Below are 26,617 nucleotides of genomic sequence, written 5' to 3' on the forward strand. Positions count from 1 at the left end.
CCGAGTGCTTTCTAAAATGGAAGAGCAACTCAGAATATCTATCTATCTATCTATCTATCTATCTATCTATCTATCATCTATCTATACCAGTGTGTGTGTGTGTGTGTGTGTGTGTGTGTGTGTGTGTATATATATGGTGGCTGGTGGAAGCCCATAATTGTTTTGTCAAGTACACGCAGGGCTCTTCAGCAAACAGATATGGATATATCCAACAGTTTCTTTCCATCAGCAAAACAAGCTGAAAAACCTGCCTTTCCTCTCCTCCCTCATGCAGCCACCCCAATGCAGTCCCACTAAATCAGTTCTTGAGATGTGGGAGATCCTCTGGACAATATTTGAGAGGTTGAAGTGGGCCTTGAGGGCTGGAGGGAAAGAGGAAGTTCACTCACTGAATTATCAGCCACACATTGTAGGTACAATAGGCTTTTGTATAACAACAAAAGCATTATTCAAACAATGCATTTTTTTGTCACCTGTCGGATTCAAAGTGTGCATGAAATTAACTCAACAACAGCGCTGATAGAACATACAAAAGGACATGTGCTGCAATTTTTTTATGACCTAGTTGTTCAACAAAAGCAATTTTTATCTATCTATGTCACAAATGCTACTCGTGAAACAGACACAAAACACCAATCCAACTGTGGAAGTCTCTAACACAAATTGTCTTCAGATTCCTATTAGCCTCTCTGGTTGGGATACATCTCTGCATGTATTACAAAATATGCTCTCAAGCTGCAGGGCAAAAATGCAACCCGGCTACAAAGAAAATGTTAAGAGAGAAGCTGAGAAGTTCAGTCAATGGGAGCAATGCTTTCTCACTCGTCAACAAAAGTAACATGTAACTATGCAGAGAGCACCAGAAGGAAGTTGTGACTAGTTTAGAAATTATCTGAAATACCATTTACACAAAGAAATACTATTTCCTCTTTTAAATGGACGCTTCTAGTTTTCATTCAACTGTTTCCTGCACCGCAAGAGTTTTCTACACTATGAAATGTGGAAATGCTGGAGTAATATGCATACCGGTAATGCTTAGGGGAGAACTGTTGTTTTGGTCCACTAATCTTACTTTAAGGCCTGGTCTTGTACGGTACCTGCTAGTGGGGCAATGCTGCATTGCTAACCTGCCTTTGCAAAGCTTGCATTGCTGTCACTTACCAAGAGCGAGAGGGGCTGTAGCTCAGCATGGCCAAGTGCAGCAGCAGAGCCAATCTGACGCTCCTAATACCAAGCAGTTGCTGCCTCGTTCTTCCCTCTCTTGGTAAGTGCCTGCCATGACAAAAGCCTGGTCTTATGCCCGTAGAGCGCCTGGTGAATAAAGCACGTCCCAAAGGTTTTTAAATCCTGTTTGGCAGGAAAGTATTAAGCCCTGTCTAGCAGTGCCTTGATGAATGGCCTTCACAGAGAGAGCATGGCATGGGGAGTGCAACCAATCTACTGCCTCTCGATTTCTTAGACTTTTGGTACTATTTACTGGAGTATCCTTCTGGATTGGCTCTTTGGAATGGCAAGTGGGAGAATGGTGTTATGCCATGTCTGAGCTATTAACCACAACAAATTGTGAATGGGAGGGGTAGAAAGAAAGCATTCCCTGAGATACTTTAGGAAAATTAACAAAATTAAGGCAGAATTTAAATATGATCTGGAAATGCTTCATTGATATATGGTTTCCAGCAGCAATTTTAAGAGCACCTGGGAACTGGTTGTTGTACTTTAAAATAAATAAAATAAAATAAAGGTTCTGGGCTACAGGTTTTTTTTTAAAATCACAATTACTTTAAACAGAAGCAACTTTCTCTTTTAATTCATTGTGAAATCTATCCAGTTATTCAATTAGCAGCCAGCAACTTTTCCAGTAGCCCCACACAGTTTGAAGTGGTAAAACTTAAAAACAGGAATTCTAGAAACAATCTTATGTTTTTATTAATTCACAATGGACTGAGAAGGAACCTACCAGCAGTTCACTGAGTTGTTCATAATCAAACATTTCGTTTTCGTACTGTTCTGCAAGTTCTTTGCCCAAGGCAATGGCTTCTTCCCACATCTGTTAAAAAAACAGCACACATCTGAACCTCAGTCACAGTTGCAATTTTTTTTTAAAAAAAATCCAAAACCCAGCAATATATGTTGCAATTCATGGTGTGTGTGTGGGTGTGGGTGGGTGGGTGTTTGTTCGTGTATAGATAGCCTACCTATAAAGCAACAAAACAAGCATTGTAATAAAAAAAACCCAGTATTAAATTTGAACAGATAACCTAGGCAACTTTTCGGATACCTATATTCATGCTGCCTTCTCTCTTGACTGATAAGCCAAGAGAAAGGGGGGGAAAAGAGATTTATTTGGTATGATTGTGGTGAGGTCGTTGCATGAGAGGGCAAATAGGGGAGAGATGTTGGATGCATGGCATGCAAACCTAAACATGAATGAGCACAATGGGCTCTATTCCTCCTCCAACATACATCACAATGCTATGCATATCATTCAAGGAAGAGGGGGCTGCAAATACTGTTAATTAATTAATTAGGTTTTTTTTAATGGCTTCTTAAGGACAGAATCGCATTCAATCTGGCCATATTACCTATTTAGCTTAGGCATTTGTAATATAATGTAATATATGGTACCGAACACCTGGCACGACCAGATGAGAGATATGATTGGTTCTCAGGTAAATAAACATGTGCATGCGCATGTACGCATGCACACAAACAATAATAGCAGTGGAGAGGGGACATTAGATTAGATTGGGTGGCATTGGTGTATGCTTTTTTTAACCCTCTTCCCCTTGTGTAATTTCTTGATTTGTACCTCTAGTAGCTGTTTCCCCCCCACAGATACTATATAGGATCTAAATGCTTTTATGGTATGGGGGTTTGGTTTTCACTCTGGGTAATAATCCACAGCATGTATGAACCTCAATTTTCCCAGTACCCTGGTACAGATTCCAGCATTCATTTTTTAATTTTCTTTTAAAATACAACCATGTGAAATTTTGTATTTATTTATGTATTTAAATATGTAGTTTTGAAATTGTTCTACCACAAAATATGGAGTTTAAGCATATTTTCTCTCAGACTCCACATCTTCCAAATATATTTTATTCTAAAATATGCACTTCGATATTTTTTGAGCTATGAACTGCATCAGAAACTTCACAGGCAAAATCTGAAGGATAACCAATCCACATATTACCCTGGCAGGTGCAGTTCATATCAGAAGACACGAAAAATAAAATCCTTTAGCATCCCTATTTGTTAACCTCATCCAAGTTACCTGCATGTTTTACTATGTTAAAAAAACAAAACCCCAGAGATTTAATTAAAGATCTTCTGCCACCCAACTGTGATCTAATATATTTGTTGTTAGAAACAGCTGAAATTTATCAATGCCAAGATTGAAAGACACTGCAGCAAAGGGAAAAAAACAACTCTGGACATTCTCTGTTCCTTTCAGAACAGTGAAGAGTATTTATAGCTTTAAAAGCACACTAGGAATACGCCAAGTTCATCAATTTGCACAGAGAGCCAAATGCTGCTACTTCTCTAAGGCACAGCACCAACTGAATAGAAAATACAGTTCTTGAAAGACAACTTTATTTTCTCATTTGCAATACTAAGGCAGGGTTAAGAGCATCTTTAAAGCAGGGGTTTGTCAGCAATATGAATCATGTTTCGTAATGTAGCAAAAAAATGCCATTATGCATCTATTCAAGAGATTAACAATCACTTTTCTGTCATAACAGTAATACAATTTATTCTGCTTCCCTGTTAAATAGCGTAACTGAGAAGTTTTAATTTCTTGACCATGCCCATATTGGAGTTTCCGCAAGAAAAAAATGTGTATATAAGGAATTGTTTGTGTGCATGAAATGTAGAAAACCTATGACCAGGAAATAAAATGATCTTCTCACTGTAAGGCAGGAGAATTGCAGAGTGCTCCTGGCACAAGAGAATGGTCCCTAGAAATGTGAAACAATAGGTTGGAATCCACATGATGCTCGAGGAGATTGCTGGGAACCACATACAGGGATATATTTAATTGTGTCTCTCAACTGAATGAACCAGGCAGAGGCTTTTCACAACCTTTCCCTTTCTCCTGTAATCTCCTGCACTGTCCAATAGGTCTAAAAACCCTCTGGAGCAGATTGGGAGTGAAGCCCTGGCAGATGCGGAAGGGGAACCGGAAAAAACATCTCTTTCTAGTCCGCTTTTCCACGCACAAAAATCTCCACTAGATCAAAGAACCTTCCATCAGTGGAAGGACACAACTGTATACAACCACAATAAACGAATGCCACGCAGCACGGCAAAAAAATTGTACAGCCAATCTTTTTTAAAAAAAGAAGTTGTCTCTAAAGTCCTGTGAAAACTCTGAATAAGTTTCCCATGTTCACTGCAGCAAATTTATTTGAGAGAGAACAGTGCAATTGTCACAAGAGCCTCTGATAACTGAAATCTATAAATATTCTTGAAGGTCAAAAATGTCCAATCTGCTGCCTCTCAGATTTCCTGCTTTGGAACTTTTCCCAGCTTTGTCTAGGACATGGCAAGTCATCTAGAGGAAAAGAGAATCAGTATATAGTGCTTTGTTTGATGTACGTTTTTAAAAAACACACCCTAACAAAGGCACAAGTGAATGACGTTGGGGATACTGCAGTGAAAAAATATGCATTCCTTTCACTGAAAAGATGAGATGTACGGTCTGTGTCTCAGGGACACAAACATTTAGCAACCCTCTTTTATGGGAATGGGTCAGCTTCCGAAAGGGAGACCTTATTTTTATATGGAGGCAACTATAACTTTAAACGTTCACACTCAACAGTCACAGCCTTAAAAATGAAATGTGGGGTCTTGTTTCACATGTTTTTTTTTTTTTAAAGAGCTCTCAGGAGTAGAAAGGAAATGTCCCTTTCAGCGCCACTGAAACGGTTTCAGTGGTACTGAAGTTCTACTCAATGTAATGCTAGGTTAAAATGTTATGTTTCAGAAAAGGATTATTAGTTTAGAAGAATGTAAACTCCTGAAAAAGTTAGGGTTCGAAAGATTACACTGCAAAAGATGGTTCACATTTTGTCCTGAGTTACAGAGGATTACCCTAGGGTTGGGCACCCTGTGAGTGTGCAGAATTTGAAATGCTTATGGGCACACATTTGTCCATATTTTGCAAATATGTATGGCTTACCCAGTAGCAGAAGGCATAGTGGTGCTGCTCTGCTCACATGACTGCACTCTGCCTGAGTCGCTGTTTCATACTTGGATGGAGAGAGCTAAGGGCAAGGTGGTGACTAGGTCCACGTGGCATCAATGTACTGGTAGGAGTGCCAGACTGGCTCCAGACCGACCTTACCACCACCTTGCCCTTTGCCCTCTTCATCCTAATATGCAGGAACGACTTAAATGCAAGGAGATCAGGTGAGCAGCACACCCCCAGCATGCTGTCTGCTACTGGCAAGGTACTGAGCATGTCAGATGAGTGGCATAGCCTCAACCATGCCATCTGCTACTAGGCCTGCGCATGCAATGTATATACCCTACTCTGTCCACGTGGCCCCCTATACATGATGTTGAGGCACATATGAATACATACGACTCCTAAGTACGAACTAGTCCTAAATGTGCACAACACACTAAATAGATCTATAGAGAATATGGCTTACATATTATTTGTTGAATTTAAAGTGGAATTTTAATGCAATTAAGGGCCAAGCTAGATGCAATGTTAACAGTGTTTTTGTGTTTTGTGGCTCACAAATAACAGGATCGCAGCAGGTAAGAGAATTTAACCCTCTCCTTGCCCTGCTGTGGTCCTGAAAGGAACCCCTCCTCTCAAGCTTGTATTTGCATTGAAGGAAATTCCTCATTGGTACCAATGACACAAGGCAATTGGATGAATCTGTTATTTCTCTTATGGTTCGTAACTTATGGCTACTTAGTCAGATCACTGGGCCCATCTAACTCAGTACTGTCAATCCTGAGTAGCAACAGCTTTCCTGGGTTTGAGCAGAGATCTCTCTCAGCCTTACCAAGAGTTGCCAAGGATTGAATTTAGGACCATCTTCTAGATGCTCTACTACTGTGCAAGGACCCACTCAATATATATGCTCAAGAATTTTTTGTTCTGTTTTATTTTTACTGCTTTTGCAATGACAAATTAAATTCTCTTATTTTGTTCTCATTGTTTATCAAGTAATTGGAAATAATGTTAATATGGATAGGCAAATTATCCTGCTACAGTATACTTGTAATTACTTGTTATCCCAGTAAAGTACAAGATGTATTTCAGTTGGTGATTAGAGAATCTCTGTAGATTTCTAATCAACACGAGCGAACGATGGAAAGAAGAGCACTCTCAGGAAGTCAGTCTTTTAAACACATCTAATTTAGCTTTCTCATATTATCTATATTTGGATGGAAGAATTGGACTTCTCAAGCAAAATGTCTATGTCTCACAAATCTAGCTGGATTTCCTGGATCACCTTTCCCAATGACAACCTCATAAAACAAAAATTGAAGTGGTCTCTCTTTTCTTACTATTTTTATGCTCTCCAACCTAGCTGTTGATAAGTGAGATTTTCTTCCTTTTTGTTAGAAAAACTTCCTAACATGCCACTCAGATCCTTATACAAGTTTCTACGCACACACAAAAATCTGCTTATGGTCAATTAACCTTATCCTGCAGGAAAAGTTTTGTTTAATATGCTCCTGACTAGCACTCTCAATCTGATGTTTCGTATGAAACCACTGTCACCATTTATATCATGATCAGTTCCTGGCAATGGGAGTCTTTATACTCAGGCTTAATATGTGCACTGTTCTACTAATCACTTCCTGTTTCCTACAGTTCAATTCTTCAGCTTCTTCCTTCCTATACATCCCATTTACAGGGTAACCAAAGCCACATCCAGCATGTTAAGCAGGGATTACAAATGGAAGGTTAATTACTTCTGAATTCTCTGGAGTAAAGGTGGTTCATTGGTGCAAGGCCTGCATATATGTAGTAGCCTTCTAGTAGAGAATTTTGAGTCTTAGTAGGAAAAGAATCACTTAAGAGGGAGCTAATATATGCTGGAACTATATATACACCATTACTCTGCTTTGCAGGGGCTAAGGAAGCATGCGTGGGGATGGGTACATGGGGCTGCAGGGCTGCTGCCTAGCAGTTTTCCAAGCCATTTCTCCCCAGCTAGATTCAAGGAAAGACAGTAATTCTGGCAGGTGGATAACAGGTTGTTTATAAAAGGGAAAAGAATTAAATATTCCTTTTTATTGTTTGAAGAATGCCCCTTACAAATAACTGTACTTGTCTTGAACGTTCATTATGTGGCTCCAACCCACGTTTAGTTTCAGAAGATGGGAAATCAGAAATAATAAACTGGACTATCTACTGTTGGGGCTGCATTTTCAGTGTTAAGAGCACCGTGTTTTTGCATAGCCACGTCAAGCCTTCCCGAATTTAACATTTAAATGATTTAAGGTGATGATATGGTGTGACAGGAGGGTGAAAGATTGGGGAAAGGAGCGGTTTGTGGACTGTGGAAGGAACAGGTGAATGTGAAGGGGAAAATAATTTCTCAATTGCCAACATGATGTAGCAGTACCTTTAGCGTTAAGTGTCACTGAGAAATACCTGACTACAGATTGCATTAGTATCTGGGATTTCAACAACAGAGGGAATTCAGTAGCCAAACACTGATTTAACCGTGATAAATTTAAGACTAAAATCCCGGGCATTCTCAAGGAGCAAATGGAAACACACAGAGAAGAACAGAGACTGAGTATATCCTGCCCTCTATAACTAGCAATGCAGCCTTAAATCACTATTCTCTATTCTACTACTCCTTTTCCTTTGTCATTAAACTTTACTTTTAATTCTACACTTGAACTCAGCTTCCCCCCACCACAAGTTCTCTCAGTCTCAAACATATATGGCGTAGCATATTAAAGTACATTTTACTAAAAATACAATGTCACACCAAGTAGCCAAATGGAGCTTCACCCACAAAGGTTTTCTCCAGCCTTGGTCTGCTCTGCTCTTGCCCACTAGCTTCCAAGATGTTGTTATAAAGCCAGCAAACAGCTTTGCTATAAGGCAGCAAACAGGATGAGGAAGAGACACCAGCCCATGTGTCTAGTGCCACAGTTTTGGAAGTAAACATGCAGTCATGCCCCAATACTGCATGACCTTGAAAGGAAGGAATTATCTTTCTTACATCATCAGGACTTTTATTTTCTGGCCATAATCCCTGCGGGGAAGGTATGGTAAATAAAAAAGAAAACTCCACAGACCAAGTAGTGGCAACCCTTTGAATTGTGCCAGCTAGTGGTTGCTTTTATTTCTGTGTGGCCAAAGGCTGATCTAGGGGAGCGCAACCAGTTCGCTCGCACCAGGCACAGAGCTTCTGGGGTGCCACAGCAGCTGTCACAACTATGAAGTTCAACAGAAGGTGAAGGGGGGGCACCAGATTTTGGCATCATCCAGGGTGCCAGTGAAATTTGAGACTCCAAGATAGACCACTGGTATGGTTCTTGTATAGGTTTTTCTATACAAGAGTCTATTTGGAGTCTATTTTCAGGGTTGTAAAGCAGCTTATACCTTTTCTTATATATTTAAACTATAAGCCCACAAAGCCAATACCTGACATTCCCTGATCAAAGGTGTCCCTGCACATTTAATTTTCTTTTTGGCCCATTTAAAATATACTTGTTTCCAGTTACTGCCAATGTTCCCCAGATATGGACTCAATCTGTACATATTTTTCCTGTGTACTAAGGAACATAGAACGCAAGTCAGATAATGTGAATTTTCAGTTGGAAAATTCGAGAACCTCTGTAAACAATAAGGAGCGCTAAAAATTGTTCCTTGAATGCTGACAACACAGATAAGAATAGTACAGATTTTGCTTATCTTTCTAAAATGGAACCGAAAAGGATACAAAGCAAACATTCAGCAGTACTTTAACAAACCGACATTTACTTTCCGTTTTCCATTAATACCCACAATTGGTGTTAAAACCAAAACCAGATTGTTCTACAAAACAGTGTTTTTGCAAACTGTGAATTTCTCATTTTGTAGAGCCATGCATGGTGAAAGCACAGTAAACAGGTATTTTGCCTGCTGCTCATGAACAGCCAATTAGTGCCATGGTAGCAGAACTGCACAAGTCTGCATTTAAAATAACATGGGATTTTAGAGCTGATTTTCCTTTAAAAAGCTGAAGAAATTAGAAGCAGAAATGCTGCAAAAATACTGTTGTGTCCTGCTGGTTTCATAACCCCCCATCCCACAAGCAATAACATTATATTTCAAATCTGTGGCCCTCCTTTTAGCCAGTTTCATATGACACACTGTATACTTCTGCTGTCTCTCAAACCATTTACTGATTATTATAACCTGTTTGTATCCTGCTTTTCATCTAAAAGTCCAAGGAACTCACAATTACATTACATCAGGAAAATCCTCAGAATGAGCACTCCATTTCATAACCAGAACCGCCCAGTATATTATCTTGAGTGTGTAAGGTAGCTTAGACTGGCTCAGGGTCATGTTGTGAGCTTACTGACCGAGAAGGGATCTGACCCTAGGTCCATCCACTTCATGTTGATCTGCTGCACACTAGCCACTAGCAATTCCCTAAGCATATTCACAGACTTGACTTGAGCCCATGTGCACTTTAATTAGTCACAAACCAATCTCTGCAAACTAAATACCTATATGTGTATGTAGAAGTGTGGGGGACTCATTCTTCTTTGCTTCCATATACAAAATTCCTGGCACTTCTCAGTGAGGCCACCTGAGCATTCTATACAAAAACTTGAAAAAGCTCCTTCCTCCTCTTCCACCATTTTCCTTGCCCCAAAACGTATCTTGGGACAAGCAGACATGGCTCTTCACAGCCCCTGAGGGAGTTTTTTCCTTTCTGAAAAATCACCTCCTGCCCCTCTGTCTGAATCCAAGAGAATTACTTCAGTGTTGGGACACCATTGGACACAACCCTTTTTAAATTGTTGTGGGAAGTCCTAAAGCTACCCGCTGGATAGAGCAACTGTAATAGGATCTGCCAATTAGATGGCTAATTGGTCATGCCATCTTACTCTGCCTCCTGCCTTAAACTCTCACTGTTTTTACCAGTATCAGTTTATCATCAGTAAATCCCTTTAGAATAAGATGTGCCTTTCCTTCCTGGTAAATTGCACACTAATCTATGCCCTTTCTGTTTATTCAACATTTTATGTATCTCCTGTCATTGTAATTAGGCTCTAGCTTCCAGTCTCTTCATGAAAAACTTTGCAAATCTCAACTTGAGAGCTCACGGAAGGTCATTTGATGAATTCTTTCTTTGTCATTTGGCACATTTGTAGCTCACAATTTTGCAGTAAAAGCAGTGGAAGCTGCTTCCTTATTACCTTGCCCTTGTCAAAATAATGGATAATTTCTTGATAGAGCTGATCTTTTAGTTGTCCTTGTGTGGCCGCCTGGTATCCATCCCTCTGTGTAAGATGTGCTGCGCAGGGTTCTTCTGACCACTAAATTAAAGGCAAACCATGGAGAAAAAGAAGGGGATAACAGGTAAATGATATACCTATAACTGAGCTCTATTTTAAACAAGCCCATGTGATGGATTTGTAAGTTGTTTTGTGGGTGGAAAATATGACATCAGTGTTGACACCTTGGAGTTATCACCCACTTTTGCAACCAACCAACCAACCAACCAACCACTCTTCATACATTCAGGTTAACTGGTCAACCACAGACCAGAAAAGACTTCACCTACCAGAGCAGGGGCTAAATAAAAAGCTCTTTCAAATAAAATGACCTTGCATCCTTGCTCAGTGCACTCAGTTTTACATTGCAAAAGAGCCTGCAGCACTGAGTGATGTCAATATGCGGAGCAAAAGGAAAAGAGGCAGATGAAATGTGGGCGTATAGGGGAAAGAAAAAAGTTACGGATGGAATTACAGAAGGGGCTCATCAACATGGAACATTCTTGTCCTCAGAGCTTTGCAAATGGCTCCGGCCACAAGTTGAAAAACTGTCAAAAGGCACAGTGGACAATATATGCCATTCAGTTAATAGAAAAAGACATCACTGACTGCAGTTAACAGAATCAAACTTCTGTAGACTTCAATAATGGTGTGTTTGTGTGATTGTGGGGGGGGGGGGAGAGAGTGGTGGTGCTTTTATCCTACTTGAAAAAGATCTTGCATTATTTTAAAATCAGCAATGGAATAACACTATACCATTTTAAACACAGCAAGCCTGTCTGATTTATAGGTTAGAGCTAATGCTCTTTTTACTTTTTAATTAAGTCTTACATTCAGCAAGGAGAAAGCTGTTATTTTTCCAGGTATCTGACTTCAAGTAATTAACAGCAGCAAATTAAGAAACTTATCTTGATTTTGAAATTTTATAAGGCGGCAGTAGAATCATTATAAAATTGAAATTCATTACGCTTCTATGCATGATAGAGGTATTGTGTTGTAGCCTCAATTAAATAAAGAGAGGAATTCAAGAAGAGAACATGATTTGGCCTAATGTTCTATGTATGAAATATACTGCTATATTTTAAAACTTGCCATGTCTTGCTTTTCAATTCCTCTGCTTGGAAAATGATGTGCTTAACATATCTGGTTTATAATTCAAATTTGTAACAGAAAGCCACTGAAACAGAATAAAGTGACTTTTATTTAATTTTCTGCTATTTGCCTAGAGGTTCATATCACTCCAATCATCAAAGCACTGACTTGCCTGCATGTGAGCTATGGGCCAGATTCAAGGGGTCAGTACTTGTGTACTAAGCTTTAAATGATCCAAGTGACTGTACCTGCTGTAATCTGGAGGAGAATGTCAACTTGTCCTCATCAGATGGAGAGGCAAAGAGGATGGTGACAGAGGACTGGGCACTTTCAGTGGTGGTACCCTGTTTATTGATCTCCCGCTGGGGAGAAATTAGCCAGTCATCCATTCTGACCATTTTGGAGTAGAAACCAAAACGTTTTTATCTGACAACCTTTGCACAACTCTTGTACTGTGGGTTTTAACTGCTGTTGTTTCGCATGTGCCTGGATTTCACAGTTTTAAAATGTTTTATTATTTTATGTTTGAATCGATCCTGGGTTCCCTCTTGGGGGGAAGGGTGGGATATACATGAGTAGACAAACAAACAAATTTTGAAATGTGTAGCCAACCAGCCACTTAAAAATAGTGAAATTTAGCTTGCACAACACTCCTCAAGATTAATATACAGAATACAATTCTCTGTAAAGGTGCATGGGGTCATAGTTGGATCCTAATCTTATGGATGCTTAGCTGGGAGTAAACTGTACTAAACTCAGAAGGGACTGAGTTAATATGCAAAGGGTTAGGCTGCCTATCTTCATGATTTCTTTCCCTGCACATTGTACCTCTCATTAGCAATTTAAAAAACTGCACACACTTTTAATAAAAGCTCTTCAGTGACAGCTTTATCCTTTAAGTGTCACCTGAATATCATTGACATTTTCTCTCTCTCTCTTTTTTTTTAAAAAAATAAAGACTTACAAATCAATTTCAGGAAATATGAGTATATAAACTTGAAAATGTCTTTGTATAGGTCCTACAAATATGCTCAACACTTTTTCTACTGCTACATTAACAGGCTTTGGCTGCTATCTATTCATTCCCCCCAAATGCATCCTGTTTATCCTGTACTAAATCTTTGTACCTTTAATTTCCCCCCTTAAATATTTTCTTTTAGAAGCATCAAAATAAATCTGTGACTACCAGTGTTCATACCAGGTATTTTTGAAATGAATTATACAAGGGCATCTTGCACATAACATTATCCCCATCAGAAAATTATTTTCACTACCATCTAGAAATACTGATGAGTTAGAAAGGGGGCTTCTGCTTCATACAGTAATTCAATATTCTACAGCACACTCCAATGTCACCAAATGTTTGGTTCTGTTCTGATAGCACGGCTTGCTAATTTCAAGATTCAAAAGACTACTGTGCTGAAGTTATGCTTGTACACCTTTAACCTTCTGTTTACAACTATTTTTTTGGCCTAGTAGTCTGAAGACCTGATATTATGTTTCTTGGGACAATGTTCCACATCTATACTTCTTTGTTACAACTGAATGGCATATGTTTCTATTCCTTTATTTTCTGTCTAGAACTATTCTTTTGGGAATCAATCAGTTGTTCCAAACAAGTAGAAATATGGAATATTGTCTAAAGATGCACAGTATCATTTACTATAGCTTTTCAATACTAGGCAATGCCACCAATGGAGCTTGTTCTGACCCAGCATAGTTTCTTCTCCAATTTTGCAAAATATTACGTTCTTCTTTATTTCTGTTTCCTGCCTTCCAAGGGTCCCGAAATTCCAAAATATGCCAAGGACAAGCATACCCCACAACTGCTTATTTCGCAACTACCTCATCATGAGATGTCTTTGTTTAACCGGAACCCAACCGAAAGGGATCCTGAGAGATTCACATTCAGAGGGCCAACTGAGTACAGGAACATAGCAAGCTGCCTTATACCTGTCAGACTAGCTCAGTACTGTTGATATTGACTGTCAGTGGCTCACAGACAACCTTATCTGGAGAGGTCTGAGACTGAACCTGGAAAAGGCAAGTGCTCTACTAACTGAGCTATAGCATTTGGGAATGTAAAGAAACATAATCTTCGATACTGCATCCCAACTATAGTGGTACCTTGGTTTAAGAGCAGCTTAGTTTATGAACAACTTGGATTAAGAACGCTGCAAACCTGGAAGTAGGTGTTTTGGTTTGTGAACTTTGCCTTGGAATAAGAACATGTTTGCTTCCTGTTGAGAGTGTTCCATTTGTAAATTGAGTCCGGCGATGCTATGGGAAAGCATGCCTTGGTTTAAGAACGCTTTGGTTTAAGAACGGACTTCTGGAACGGATCAAGTTCATAAACCAAGGTACCACTGTACCATTTGCTTAATTCTCCATGTCTACATCCTGATCCAGTATTATATGGTATCTTATCAAATACAAAAGTCTGTGCACATAGGTCATTTATAAGGCTGTGTTAGTTCTGTAAGGCTGTCTTAGTGGTGCTTAGACCACTGGGGGTTTGGAATTCTTCAGCAATCTAGATGGGACAATGCTACACAAAGGCACCTTGCTGTGGAGAAAAATGTCTGAACGAATCTAGTCAAAGTATTATTTGTGCAAGGGAATCACATATACACACTGTGAATCAATTTTCTCCCTAAGCACATGCAAACTCCTCAGAGCAAAGTAGTTAGAGATAACTATCGCTTCTTTAAAGAACTCAAAATGTATTTGCTGGGAAAATCCCCTTATGGAGAAAAAACTTTTTAAAAGCAAGTTATGCTGTTCAATGTGTTTTCCCCAATTCATTGCATTAAAAAAAAATAGAAGTGAAAATAATTTACAGAAATATACCGCTACAACTGAAGCATATTGTGCTTGTCCCATGAATGTACAATGCAAAAAAGATTGGAAAAAGTAATTATTTTGTCTTAACAGAACATATCTACCTTAACTAGAAACCTCCTCTGGTTCAATACGGCTCCGCAAAACATCAGTCAACAGAATGGAGGCAGGAGAAAATTTTTGGTGATTCTGCAGGCATCTGTGCTGCATCAAAATTTGGTTTAGATTGTTGAAAGCGTCTTTTAGGGAGGAATCTCTGGAAATTGTCTTGCTCCCCCTTCTGCTGATGAATTCAGTATCAAAAAGATATTGAGTTCTCTGAACTAAGCAGCAGATAAGAGAATGGGCTGTTTCATATTTAAGTTATTGTATCAGAAGACATGCGGAAAAGTTTTTCTACCACCAAAGATCAAATAGATAACATTTATCAACTAGGTCAGAGGTGTTTTTAGTATTATGAATCTGTTTATTGTATAGTTCTGCAAATGGAGATATGGCAAATAGTGATTTATAATGTTTATTATATTTTTGGTCAGGATCCAGCTTTGTCACTGGAGAAGCAGGTATCCTTGGTGGCTGGTAAAAAACAACAACTAGGTTGGTAGGATAACTATGACAATTCCTGGATCAAGATAGCTTGACCACAGTTGTCCATGGTTTGGTAACCTCTTGGTTGGATTACTGCAATGCACCCTGTGTGGAGCTACTCTTGGGGGTTGGTCCGGAGGCTGCAATTGGTGCTGAATTCAGCAGCTGAGTTGCATGTGGGAACAAACTACTGGAAGCATGTAACACCCTGCTTGTGAGATTTGCATTGGCTGCTAATCTGCTACCAGGCCAAGTTCAAGGTGTTCGTACTAACATATAAGGTCCTATACAGTTCAGGAGCAGGCGACTTGAGACACCAACATTTTCCTTATATACCCAGTGGATCGCTGTAATCTGTGGGAGAATTGCTGTTTCAGCTTCCAAAGATCTCAGAAGACCACTCAGCAGTAACTTGAAGCAGGGCTTTTAGTGTTACGTGGAAGAGCATTCCTGCCGAAATAACAACAGGCACCCACTACCTGTACTTCTTGGAAACAACTGAAGATACTTTTGTTCTAACAGGCTTTCCCAGCAGGATAAATGGGCATTTGCCATGAGAGTCTATTTAGTATGGTTTTAGTTTTGTTTTAAATGTATCTGGTTGTTGTTGTTTGTGGGAGGGTCTTTTTAAAAAGCCTTTTTGTCCTTTTTATTGTATATTGGCTAGAGACAACTGCATAGAAGGTGATTAATATATTAATAATGAAAATAAAAAAGGTAAAGTACCCCTGGATGGTTAAGTCCAGTCAAAAGCGACTATGTGGTATGGCGCTTGTCTCGCTTTTCAGCTTTCCGGGTCATGTGGCCAGCATGACTAAACTGCTACTGGCGCAACAGAACACTGTGACAGAAGCGTGACTGCAAGTATATTCCAAAGCTTCCTAACACAGGTGACATCTCAGCTGTTTTCTATGGAGCAGAACAGGTTCCTGCACTCAAATTCTCCTACTAGGACCATGGTTAGTCGGTTCACTAGTTTCACGGTACAATCCTAAACAGGCTTACTCAGAAGTCAGTGTCCAATAGTCCTATTTTAAGCTAAATATTCAATCTCAAAAACTGTTCCCCCCCTCTTTCTTCCCTTGAATTTCCTTGTTTCAACCCCTCAGGCAACTCCAAATTCTCCTTAGTATTTTGACTTAGAAAAACAGCACGTTCTCTAGTTCTGAACCTCATCAACATTGAGAACTGTATGGAAAGTTTCTTCACCAACCCAGACCCCTCAAATGTTATACAGTGCTGGTAGGCGGCAGATGACAAAACACACCTTGACTAACAATCCGCATTCATATTTTGTTTGTCCCACAAAAATGCTTCAATTCTAGACGTAAGCTTTCAATTTTTTCTGAATCATTTAGTGCATTTTACAAGGGAGTGTTTCAGACTCAGCTATCTTGCAGCTTGCAAAACAAATGCTTAAAGACAGTACATTCAAACTATTATACCTTAAGCAGCTTTGCATGCAGCAGTAAAGTGTAGGCAGCTTCAGTGTAGTTATCACATTCTTTGTGCAGGTCACAAAGCTTGTACAAATACCTACAAGTAAAAAAATTAAAATAAACTCTCAGTAATGTCATAAAACAAGGTCAAACGGCTTAGCAGTTAGATTCATATGCTCAAATAGAACAACATATAACTGATGTATTTTTAAACTCTTATTTTATTTCATCTGATCAGTATGTAGCACACAGCATGTCAAGAAACTCAACAACAAACAATAATGTACTCGTGCATTTTATAAGGTTGTAACTTCAGTGTCTATAAAACTGAAACTCTTTTTTGATAGCTTGGTGTCTGGAGATATGCAACAAAAAAGTTATGATGTTGGTATAAATGTGTGTCTTTCCTAAAATGGGCAGTTAATTTGTTGTTTCAAGAAAACCACTGGGGACTCCATAGCTAAATTGCTACCACAACTAAGGCTACAATCCTATATACTCTTCCCTGGAAATATGTCCCAGTGAACTCAATGAAACTTACTTCTGAGCAGACGTGCATAGGATTGTACTGTTAAAGAGGAAAGAAATCTATTTTTAAAAAATCACTAAGATTGCTCTTAACATATGCATGGTCAAAATGGAAACTACAAATGCATAAAAGGCTTTATCTCAAATATGTTCTATACCTTTCTGAAGATTTGCTCAAAGGAATGTAGTCAGATGGCATAAAAACCCTTTTGGTAATTAGTAGCCTATCCTGGGGATACAAGATTTTGCTACCCACCAGAGAATGGGAGAATGCAGTTGGGACAATAAAAAGTACAATAAAAATTAATGAGCAATTAGTCTAGCTGCAAAGAGGAAACAAGTAATTAAAACACCCCCCTCTGTACCCCTAAGCAACGAACAGAAACAAATTCAGTGAAGGGGGGTGGGAAACAAAATAAAATAAAAGGGCCAGTATGTGAGAAGCAGCAGCGCCTATGAAAGAAGAAAGGAAAGAGGAAAAATAGCTACTTAAAAGGCTGGTAGAAGGGAGAAATGTAAATTCACGTTTTATCCAGTACGGCTGTGTTTTAATTACAAAAAAAACACAAAAAACCCAAACAGGTCGGGGCAGGGAAAATGAGAAGACAAATAGAAAAGACAGGGAAGCAACCAATCACTAGCAATGCTTTGATTCTCTATTAAAAAGTAAGTTTTATTCATAACAGACTTATTGAAAGTAATGGACCTCAGTTATGTCCATCAGTTTTAATGGGTCTACTCTGATTCATGCAGCATACAACCTTAAGCGAACAAATATGATTCCATTCTGGAGAAAAGTGGTGTGGAAGCAATCCACACGACTACACATCCATATATACCTAAAATATACAATATCCTAAATATTTAAACATTTAAAAATCAACCTAATTTTAAAAAACCAGAGGAGCCACACCAACCCTAGCAATTCTCTTAACAGAACACAAACTCAGTTTTGAAGATTATAAGAACAGTCAGAAATGCAAATTGTATATTGGGCATATGAATGAAAGAAAACATTTAATTAATCTTATAGACTCATGTGTACAGAACAGATATCTGCTCCTTTTATTAGTGCAATCCCACAGCCCACTTGCTTTATAACAGGGGTCCCCAAACTATGGCCTGGGGGCCGGATGCGGTCCAATCGCCTTCTAAATGCGTCCCACGGACGTTCCGGGAATCAGCGTGTTTTTACATGAGTAGAATGTCCTTTTATTTAAAATGCATCTCTGGGTTATTTGTGGGGCATAGGAATTCGTTCATTCCCCCCCCCCAAAAAAAATATAGTCCGGCCCCCCACAAGGTTTGGGGGACAGTGGACCAGCCCCCTGCTGAAAAAGTTTGCTGACCCCTGCTTTATAAGAAACACTATGTCTAATAAAGTTAGGTTTACAAACCTTATGTACATTTCTTCTCTTTCAATCTCTTTGTAGAAATTCTGGAACAAGACAAAAGAAAAGAAAAGAAAAGAAAAGCATATGCTGACATTAGAGATTTGTCAGTGAGCCATACATATATTAGGCATATTTATTATATTAGAAATTCATAGCCACGTAACATTAGCCTCAAACTGTGACATGAAACTTGCTCCTGGTTAGAGAAGCTCATACATTCTTATAACTGTGAGATCTGCAAACAGTACTTTACATTTCACTGCAGAGATTCAGTATTTTCAGGGTAGGGCATTTTCAAGTCATACACCATTAGCTTTTCTCGGCTTTCTAATGTACAAAACATCATAATGTGCTAAAATGAAATTTCAAATTTCAAAGTAGTTTTGGTAATAAATCATACATTCTTGAATCTAACACTTTAAGTACTGGATTTTTTTTTTAAAAAAAAACTTGACAGGACTGTTGTGAGGATTAATGAGAAAGAAAATAACAGAGCACTTTGCATGCTTAATTTGGTAAGGAATAATTCACTTAATAAAAAGAGTGCATGTTTCTCCTTCTGTCACACCTTCTTCCTTTCAGTATAGCAAGAACTTGATGAACGTTTTCAACCTCGAAAGACTGAGATGGAATTCAGAGTGAAATCTGAAAGTGAAGTATACTTTATGCTACAGTAATTCCATCAACAACGGGCCACTCTTATGGAAAATAACGATCCTGAAGGTGGAAATTGCCTTGGAAGACCCCCCCCCATAGTGTGATTATGAAGTATCTCTCATTTGAACCAGAGACACAATTTGCTAACAGGCCAATTTAGTAAAGCCTCATGTCCACCTGCTCTCTGTATCCTTTGCATGCACTGATGTTTCTTCTGCACTGTACATAAGCCTATGAAGATTCCTCTTCATGCATCTAACAAAGTAGCCAGCAGCTCTAAAAAGCCCACACACTTCAAAGGTGCCACAGGACTCTTGTCATTTTTAATAATCAGGCTATTTTACTGAAGTTAGATTTTATCACTGGATCTTCTTTTCCTTGTATTTGTAGCGTACTTAGATGGATTATGACAGCAAACCCATGCTGCGAATGGATTAATACACTTCAGAAGTGAGGATCTGGGAATTGAAAATAGAGGCAAACGCAACAAATACAAGTTACAGAGAAGAGCTAGAAAAATAAACCTCTTAAACTTTTCCGGTTTGATAAATTGCTCTAATATCCTTTATAACTTTTGAAAAAGCAATGGGAGCAATCCTAGTGCCTTAAAAAAAAATCCTATAAAGTTTCCAACAGGCAGAATCTTGTCACTCTAATTCTACTCAGAAAAGCAGGCAGTCTCTTCTCAAAGCAATCCACATTTCACTCTACAGATCATGATCAATAGCTACTTCCAAGGACTCTCTCCCCTCCCCCAAATTAAGCAATAGCACTGCTACTGACAAGAAGGTTAAATAATGAGGCGGATAGCCTCTTAAACGATAGCTCAGTTTACAACAGTACACTCATGCAGTACAAATACCAATCAGAGATATAGTTTTAAACAGTAAGTTGCATATTCTTGCAAGTAGTCCTAAGCCTATTGAAGCATCAAGTATGTGTCATGCAGAAGCCCAATGATCTAAACTTTGATTATCGAACTTTTCTGAACCCCTAAGTTCATCTTGCGTCCTCATCCTTAGATAAACAGCTTTCACATTTATCTGAATTTCTGAACACTTGGGCCACGCTGATTGTAAAATTGTCCAAATCTACTTTTGATTTTTTTTTAATGAATAGCTTTGGTCAAACGTAACAGTTCTAATTTTCCTATTAGACTTTTGTTGTTCAGTTGTGTCCGACTCTTCGTGACCCCATGGACCAGAGCATGCCAGGCACCCCTATCCTCCACTGCCTCCCGCAGTTTGACCAGACTCATGCTAGTCGCTTCGAGAACACTGTCCAACCATCTCATCCTCTGTCGTCCCCTTCTCCTTGTGCCCTCCATCTTTCCCAACATCAGGGTCTTTTCCTATTAGACTATGTGCATATAATTTCAGGACGTTTCTCTTTAAAATTGGTTGTGGTTGTTGTTCTTAACTTGCTAAAATAATAAAATGTATGTTTCCTATCAAGACCCCACAGTTACATTTATAAATTCAGCAGCCACTCTAAATTTAGCCAGTTCATTTCTTCTCACTTACCAGCACGTTGACAGTACAGCTCATGCGGTTTTCCTTGTTTTCATCATGCATAATGGTTCTGTAATCCAGAAGTCTCTCCATCAAGCGAACCACAAGTTTAACAAAATTTTCACCATTTTTGGCAAGGTACTTATGTTTTCTACAGTGTTCCAGGAGACTGAAAATATAATTACAAAAACATCGTTAATCACACTTGGGAGCAGGCACTTGACTAAGGTGTAATTTTAAATATTTTGTATCATTAACATATTTTAATTATTCCTAGGCTCCAAAGTTCATTATAATCTTATTGGTATCTCTCTCGACTATGTTCCAAGACAAATCCCACTGCTAACCAACACTTACATTTTGTCAAATAATACTTTATACTGTTCATCTCCTCTGCCTCCTTCTACTTCATGATCCAGCTTCGTGATGATCTCATTTTCAAACTACAATTAAATAGAACGAGCGTAAATAATCAGCACACAGCAAATATTTCATTTTATTACTGTAGAAATCAATGGGTCATAGATTTGTTAAAGCACACAACAAGATACATGACCACTCTTTTTCAGCCTGATTGGCTTTTAACAGTTTGAGATCTCTCATATTAGACCATGTGTAATGGTCTGTTGCCCTATGAGGATCTTTCAATTCAGAAAACACTTGGTCGTGTTGTTAAATGGGGCTTAGACGATTGCTTTAAGAAAATCTAAATAAGGTGTCTGATTAGCGGAATAAGGGGTGGGGAATGACACGCGGAACAGGCACACAATGTCCTTTACAATAATTATAATAGCAACAAATGCAAGCAGTTTGAAGCATCATTACTGATGATATATAACACCTTAGGCAGGACTGCCAATTGCATCATCCAGTCGGATGAGCACCCTAACATCTATTTGAACTAGAGAAGTTGGCTCACCTCAGAACACATCTAATGGATATCTCCAAATATATTTCATTGGGGGGTGGAATTTGTAAGCTGAAGCAGAAAAGAGCTAGTCAGAAGGTTAAAGAGAAGGGTGTAACAAGACCATAGGGATGGAAATTTTATTCTGGCAGAAGCATTCTAAATTGGATGGTGGCATTGTAACAAGTAACTGAAGCAACAGATTATTATCGATATATTTTTCTCACACACGTATAGTCTTATTTTATTATAATATTTAAATCAATAGTTGTACAATTAAATGTATCAGACATGCTGCAGCCTCATTTCTAAGAGTTATAAACTAGTGAGTAAATGTGCAGAGAACTGGGCTGTTAATGTGGAAAACGAAGAGTTTTTGAGTTGCAGATCCATGTTGATGCTGAGGAGTTTTGTACGATATGATACGATAACCTTTATTGTCATTGTCCCATTCAGATCAATGAAATTGAAAAATCTACACCTGGTTAGCCCCCTAAAAACTCTGATGCCCCACATACTAAATACAGATACTCCCTTAGAGACTGCCTTACACTGCGTTTAAAACCAAAATCGCTTTTGGATAGAAACTGTTTCTCAGGCAGCTAGTCCTGGTCTTTATAATCCTGTACCTTCTTCCAGAAGGCAGAAGCTGAAAGAGATCATTTCCAGGGTGCTCACTATCCTGCACTATCTCTGCAGCTTTCTTATGGCATCTGGAGGCATAGATTTGATCCAAGGTGGGAAGAGTGCACCCAATTATTCTCTCCGCAGTCTTTACAACCCTGGACAGCATTGTTCTTTCCCTGACCGTGCAACTCCCAAACCACACACACAGACCATAAGTTAATACACTCTCAACAGTACAATGGTAAAATGTCATCAACAGGTCCTTTGAGAGATTATTTTTCCGGAGGATTCTCAGAAAATATAACCTCTGCTGTGCTCTCTTCATCAGGTCTTTGCTGTTTTCTCCCCAGGTTAGGTAATCTCTCAGCTCCATTCCCAGAAATCAAAACACTGAGACCTGTTCCACACACTTCCCCTCAATAATAAGTGGCTGAATATTCAATTTACATTTCCTAAAGTCCACAATAATCTCTTTTGTTTTCTTTAAGTTGAGGAGTAGGTTGCTCCGCACTGAAGATTCGGAGTAGAAAGACCACAAATTTTAAAAAAAATCAGTACAGTCATACCTCATGTTACGCATGCTTCAGGATGCGTATGAAACGGGTTACGAACGCGCTGAACCCAGAAATAACGGAAGGTGTTACTTCTGGGTTCGGCGGTGTGCACATGCGCAGAAGCGCTGAATCGTGTCGCGCACATGCGCAGACGCGGCGCTTCAGGTTAAGCACATCACGGGTTACAAATGGGGCTCCAGAATGGATCCCGTTCATAACCAGAGGTACCACTGTAGAACACTTAAAAGTTCAAAAATTCCTAGCAATTATTAACTTAATAATTATTTGTGTGCAAGACTGGACCTAACAGTCAGGGGTACCTTTACCTTTACCTTTTTGTGTGTGTGCGCGCATCATTGGCCAGATGTGATTAATATATGGAGTCGATTCTAATTATATTTCTCTTGCTTTAACTTTACATAAATGCAATGATGTTAGGAACAAGTTTTCCTCTCTGATTCTTCCCCTTCCCCTTTCATGAGGTAACACCCAAACTAAAGTTCTCCCTGGGTCTTTTTCCATATCATAAAGACATGGTTGGACATGCATTAAAAAAAAAAGTCTTGATCACATTCTAGCCAGTTCACATGTAATATGAAACCACGGTTAGCATCAGCAAGTAGTAGTGTCACCTTTTCTTTCTTTCTTTCTGCCCATGGCAGCCATTTTGGGCTGACAACCACGGCACTTTTATGAAGATCTGAATACCAGCACCTCATTTTTCGCTCCAAAAAGCTATGGTTAACTGTCTGTGCAAGAACTAGAATGATCCAGCATGAAGCATTGGGATTGAGTGCTCCCCCTACCCAACGTGTCATAAAAAGTATGTTGTGATACTTTCAATTTCAAAGTATCTTAGCTTGTTGTTACATAGGAACCAGAAATTGTGGTTTAAAACAAGCTCTAGTCAGTTTCCAAACAAGTCAGCTTCCAACTAGAGTTTGTTTTAAGACAAAAACTCATGTTTGTATGTAAAAACAAGTCAGGCTTATTTGGGGTGGGGTGGGGAATAGCTGCATAGGAATACAAAAGGAGGGAGGGGGCACTGTGTGAGCCTGAGCCATAGGTTTGTATGTGAACAAGCCTTATGTACAGAAATGAGATTAAAGAAGCACTGTTTAAAAAGCCCCAGATTATCCACATGTTGATAGTTACATAATGGAAAGCAGCTGGGCATGTTTCAATTTGCTGCTGTGCGCCTGGCAGGGCTCTGAATTTTGCAGTTCCTCCACCTTCTGTTCTCCCTCCCCATTTCACAATGCTTGATAAATATAACTTGGATCTTATTGGTTGCAGTTTAATATTGGGATCTGCCTAGTGTCTGCTTATTATTGCTGGCTGGCTGTGTTTTTGTTCTCTTTGTAGAAGTATTGTTTTACATTGGGGTAGCAAGCATGGTACCCTCCAGATTTTGTTGATGTCTCATCACCCTTGACAGATACTGGTTGGGGCTGATGGGACTTGGAGTCCATCATCATCTGGAGGGCACTGTGTTGGCTATCCCTATTTTATATATGTACCCTACCCTAAGATCAATTGATATAGGGCTGGTTGGAAATGTTTTAATTAATAGATAAAAAGAATTTAATTAGTAGATAAAATAAAAAATAAAGGCATAAAGACTGCAATCATACACATTTGGAGAGCATTGTTATAGTTCAGTGACTAAACTATATATTGTTCAGTGACTATATATTGACATGCAATGTTAGTGAGGGTGTCAGGGACTGGCTAGACAAAGAATGGTGGGACACACCAGCTGGGGAACCCCCAAGGGAACCCCCAGAGGAAGGCTCAGAGCCTGGGGATTGGTGGTGGGAGGGAGAAGATTGGGAGAAGGGGTTGGATGCTGAAGGGGAGACAGGGTTTAATGAGCAGGAAGAGCTGGTGACAGAAAGTAGTTCAGACTCCGAACAGAGGAAGGAGGGCAAGCGACTGCTGAAGAATCCAGGGAGGCTCCCCTCCTGGTCTCCAAGAATGCACAGGAAAATGAGGAGAGCAGAACAGAGACCAGAGGTACACAGACACAAGGAAGTATGCAATTCCTTGGGAAACATCCGAGAGAGAATGAGCCTTAGAAAGGCTGGAAGGCAAGACCTACTGGGAGGGGTTGCTGAGTTGTATGACCTGTGTCTGACTCCAGCCATAACTGAGAGTGACAGGAAGGCAGGCATGGTTATATATATAGAATCTGTCAACGTGCAAGGTAAATGCACTCAAGGCCCAGATACTACAGGAAACCTTGATGTTTATGCTCCTATAACTAGGGTGGTGATTTAAAAAATAATAATAATAATAAATTAGCCCTTGTGTCTTCTAATTCCATTTTGTGCCTTCCAAGTTTCCTCTTACATATACTGATTGCTTCTAAAATCCATTCTGCTTATCCCAACTTTTCATTTATTTCTACTACTTCTCCTAACTAAAGAGGAAAAAGCCACCTTCGAATTCTAATGAAACCTCAAGTGTTCACATCATAATAAATTATGCAAACAGTGTCTACTGTGAATAATTCAAAATGATTACAGGTTTGGGACGTACTTGTCACTAAGATAGTATATACATTAGAGGAATCAATCATTCAAACGGATGTTGCCTAAAAGTAGTCTGGCAATGTAGAACGGCCTCTACCTGGGCATACAACCAAATCTGAAAAGACTTTAAAAGTCCTTTTACAGCACCAGTGTGGTTAAAAGGATGACAACACAATCAAGGATGTAAAAATGGTATAGTACAGGGAATCCAAGCAATTGAATTCTATGACGAGCATATGCACTCCAACTATCAGGGACAATATGTTTATATTTATATATAATAATAATAACAGTAATAATAATAATAATAATACATATATATTTGAGCAACTGTATATCAGAGAACACTTACAAAAAAGATTTTAAGTCCAGTGTAAACTCTAGCTAAATTTTGTTTGTAAAGAGCAGTCAATCCACTTTGGAGGAATCCACGTTTTGGAAAAGAAAATGGAATTATAGTCGTACCTTGGAAGTCGAACAGAAACTGTTCTGGAAGTCCATTTGACTTCCAAAATGTTTGGGAACCAAGGCACTGCTTCCGATTGGCTGCAGGAAGCTCCTGCAGCCAATTGGAAGCCGCAGAAGTCGTGACAGACATTCAGGTTCCAAAGAACATTTGCAACCGGAACAATCACTTCCAGGTTTGCGGCGTTTGGGAGCCAAAACGTTCGACTTGCAAGGCATTCGACTTTCGAGGTACGACTGTACATTCCTTGATGTGAAATAAATATTTGGAGTGCAGCAACACTAACCCAACCAATCAGTGAGGGAGCAGCTCACAAGTAGAAATATGTCAGTTACAAAACCTGACTTACTTAGCTAAACCAAATGAAGTAAACATGTACCTGCCCAAAGCAACTCATGACTCTGCAGACATTTGAGATGGAGGGATTTATTCTCATTTCAGTTATGAACAACTGCATAGCTGCAGAGTATTTTTCCATGGAATTTGAGACATTCATTCTTCAGTCATTACACTGTCTCTATGATATACCTGGTATGAACTCTTCCAAAGTCCACAAATTGGCAGTTAAATGTCCATTTGGAAATTTATATGTCAGGGGTCCACAAGGCTTACCGGGCATGGGCCGGATCACTCCCGTGGAGATCCTCTGAGAGCCAGACCGGCACAGCGCAACGCCAGAAACTGTCTGCACGTGTCCACGGTGCCGGAAAACGCGCCTGCGCAGAAGCAATTTCCGGCGTCTGGACTTGCACAGAAGTGATCTCTGGTGCCGCAGAAGAGAGTCCCTGCGCTGTGCCAGTTTAGTGCAGCGTGAGAGGACTCGCTGAGTGGGCAGCTCGGGGGCCAGTTAAACGGCCTCCATAGCAAATTAAAGGATATCGGCTTTCGGTTCCCAGAGAATTCAAAATTCTCCATGGATTCTCCAATTTTTGTACCTAGGATACAAGCAGCTTGAATACACATGGACGGAAAGAAGCTTGCAGAACTCTCACCACCC

General features: G+C 39.4%; 1 protein-coding gene across 1 annotated transcript in view; it reads right to left on the bottom strand.

Moving 5' to 3' along the window:
- The window catches only part of DOCK1 (dedicator of cytokinesis 1), a 355,108-nt gene that overhangs the window by 40,101 nt on the left and 288,390 nt on the right, over positions 1-26,617 (bottom strand). Inside the window, exons 34-39 of the mRNA XM_033149416.1 lie at positions 20,890-20,975; positions 20,545-20,701; positions 18,368-18,408; positions 16,449-16,539; positions 10,405-10,524; positions 1,958-2,047 (exon numbers count right to left, since the gene is read on the bottom strand). Of these exons, the coding sequence (XP_033005307.1) occupies positions 1,958-2,047; positions 10,405-10,524; positions 16,449-16,539; positions 18,368-18,408; positions 20,545-20,701; positions 20,890-20,975 (585 nt within the window). The remainder of the gene's footprint in view (positions 1-1,957; positions 2,048-10,404; positions 10,525-16,448; positions 16,540-18,367; positions 18,409-20,544; positions 20,702-20,889; positions 20,976-26,617) is intronic.

The sequence above is a fragment of the Lacerta agilis genome, chromosome 5 (genome assembly GCF_009819535.1).
Source record: "Lacerta agilis isolate rLacAgi1 chromosome 5, rLacAgi1.pri, whole genome shotgun sequence".
Lineage (NCBI taxonomy): Eukaryota > Metazoa > Chordata > Lepidosauria > Squamata > Lacertidae > Lacerta > Lacerta agilis.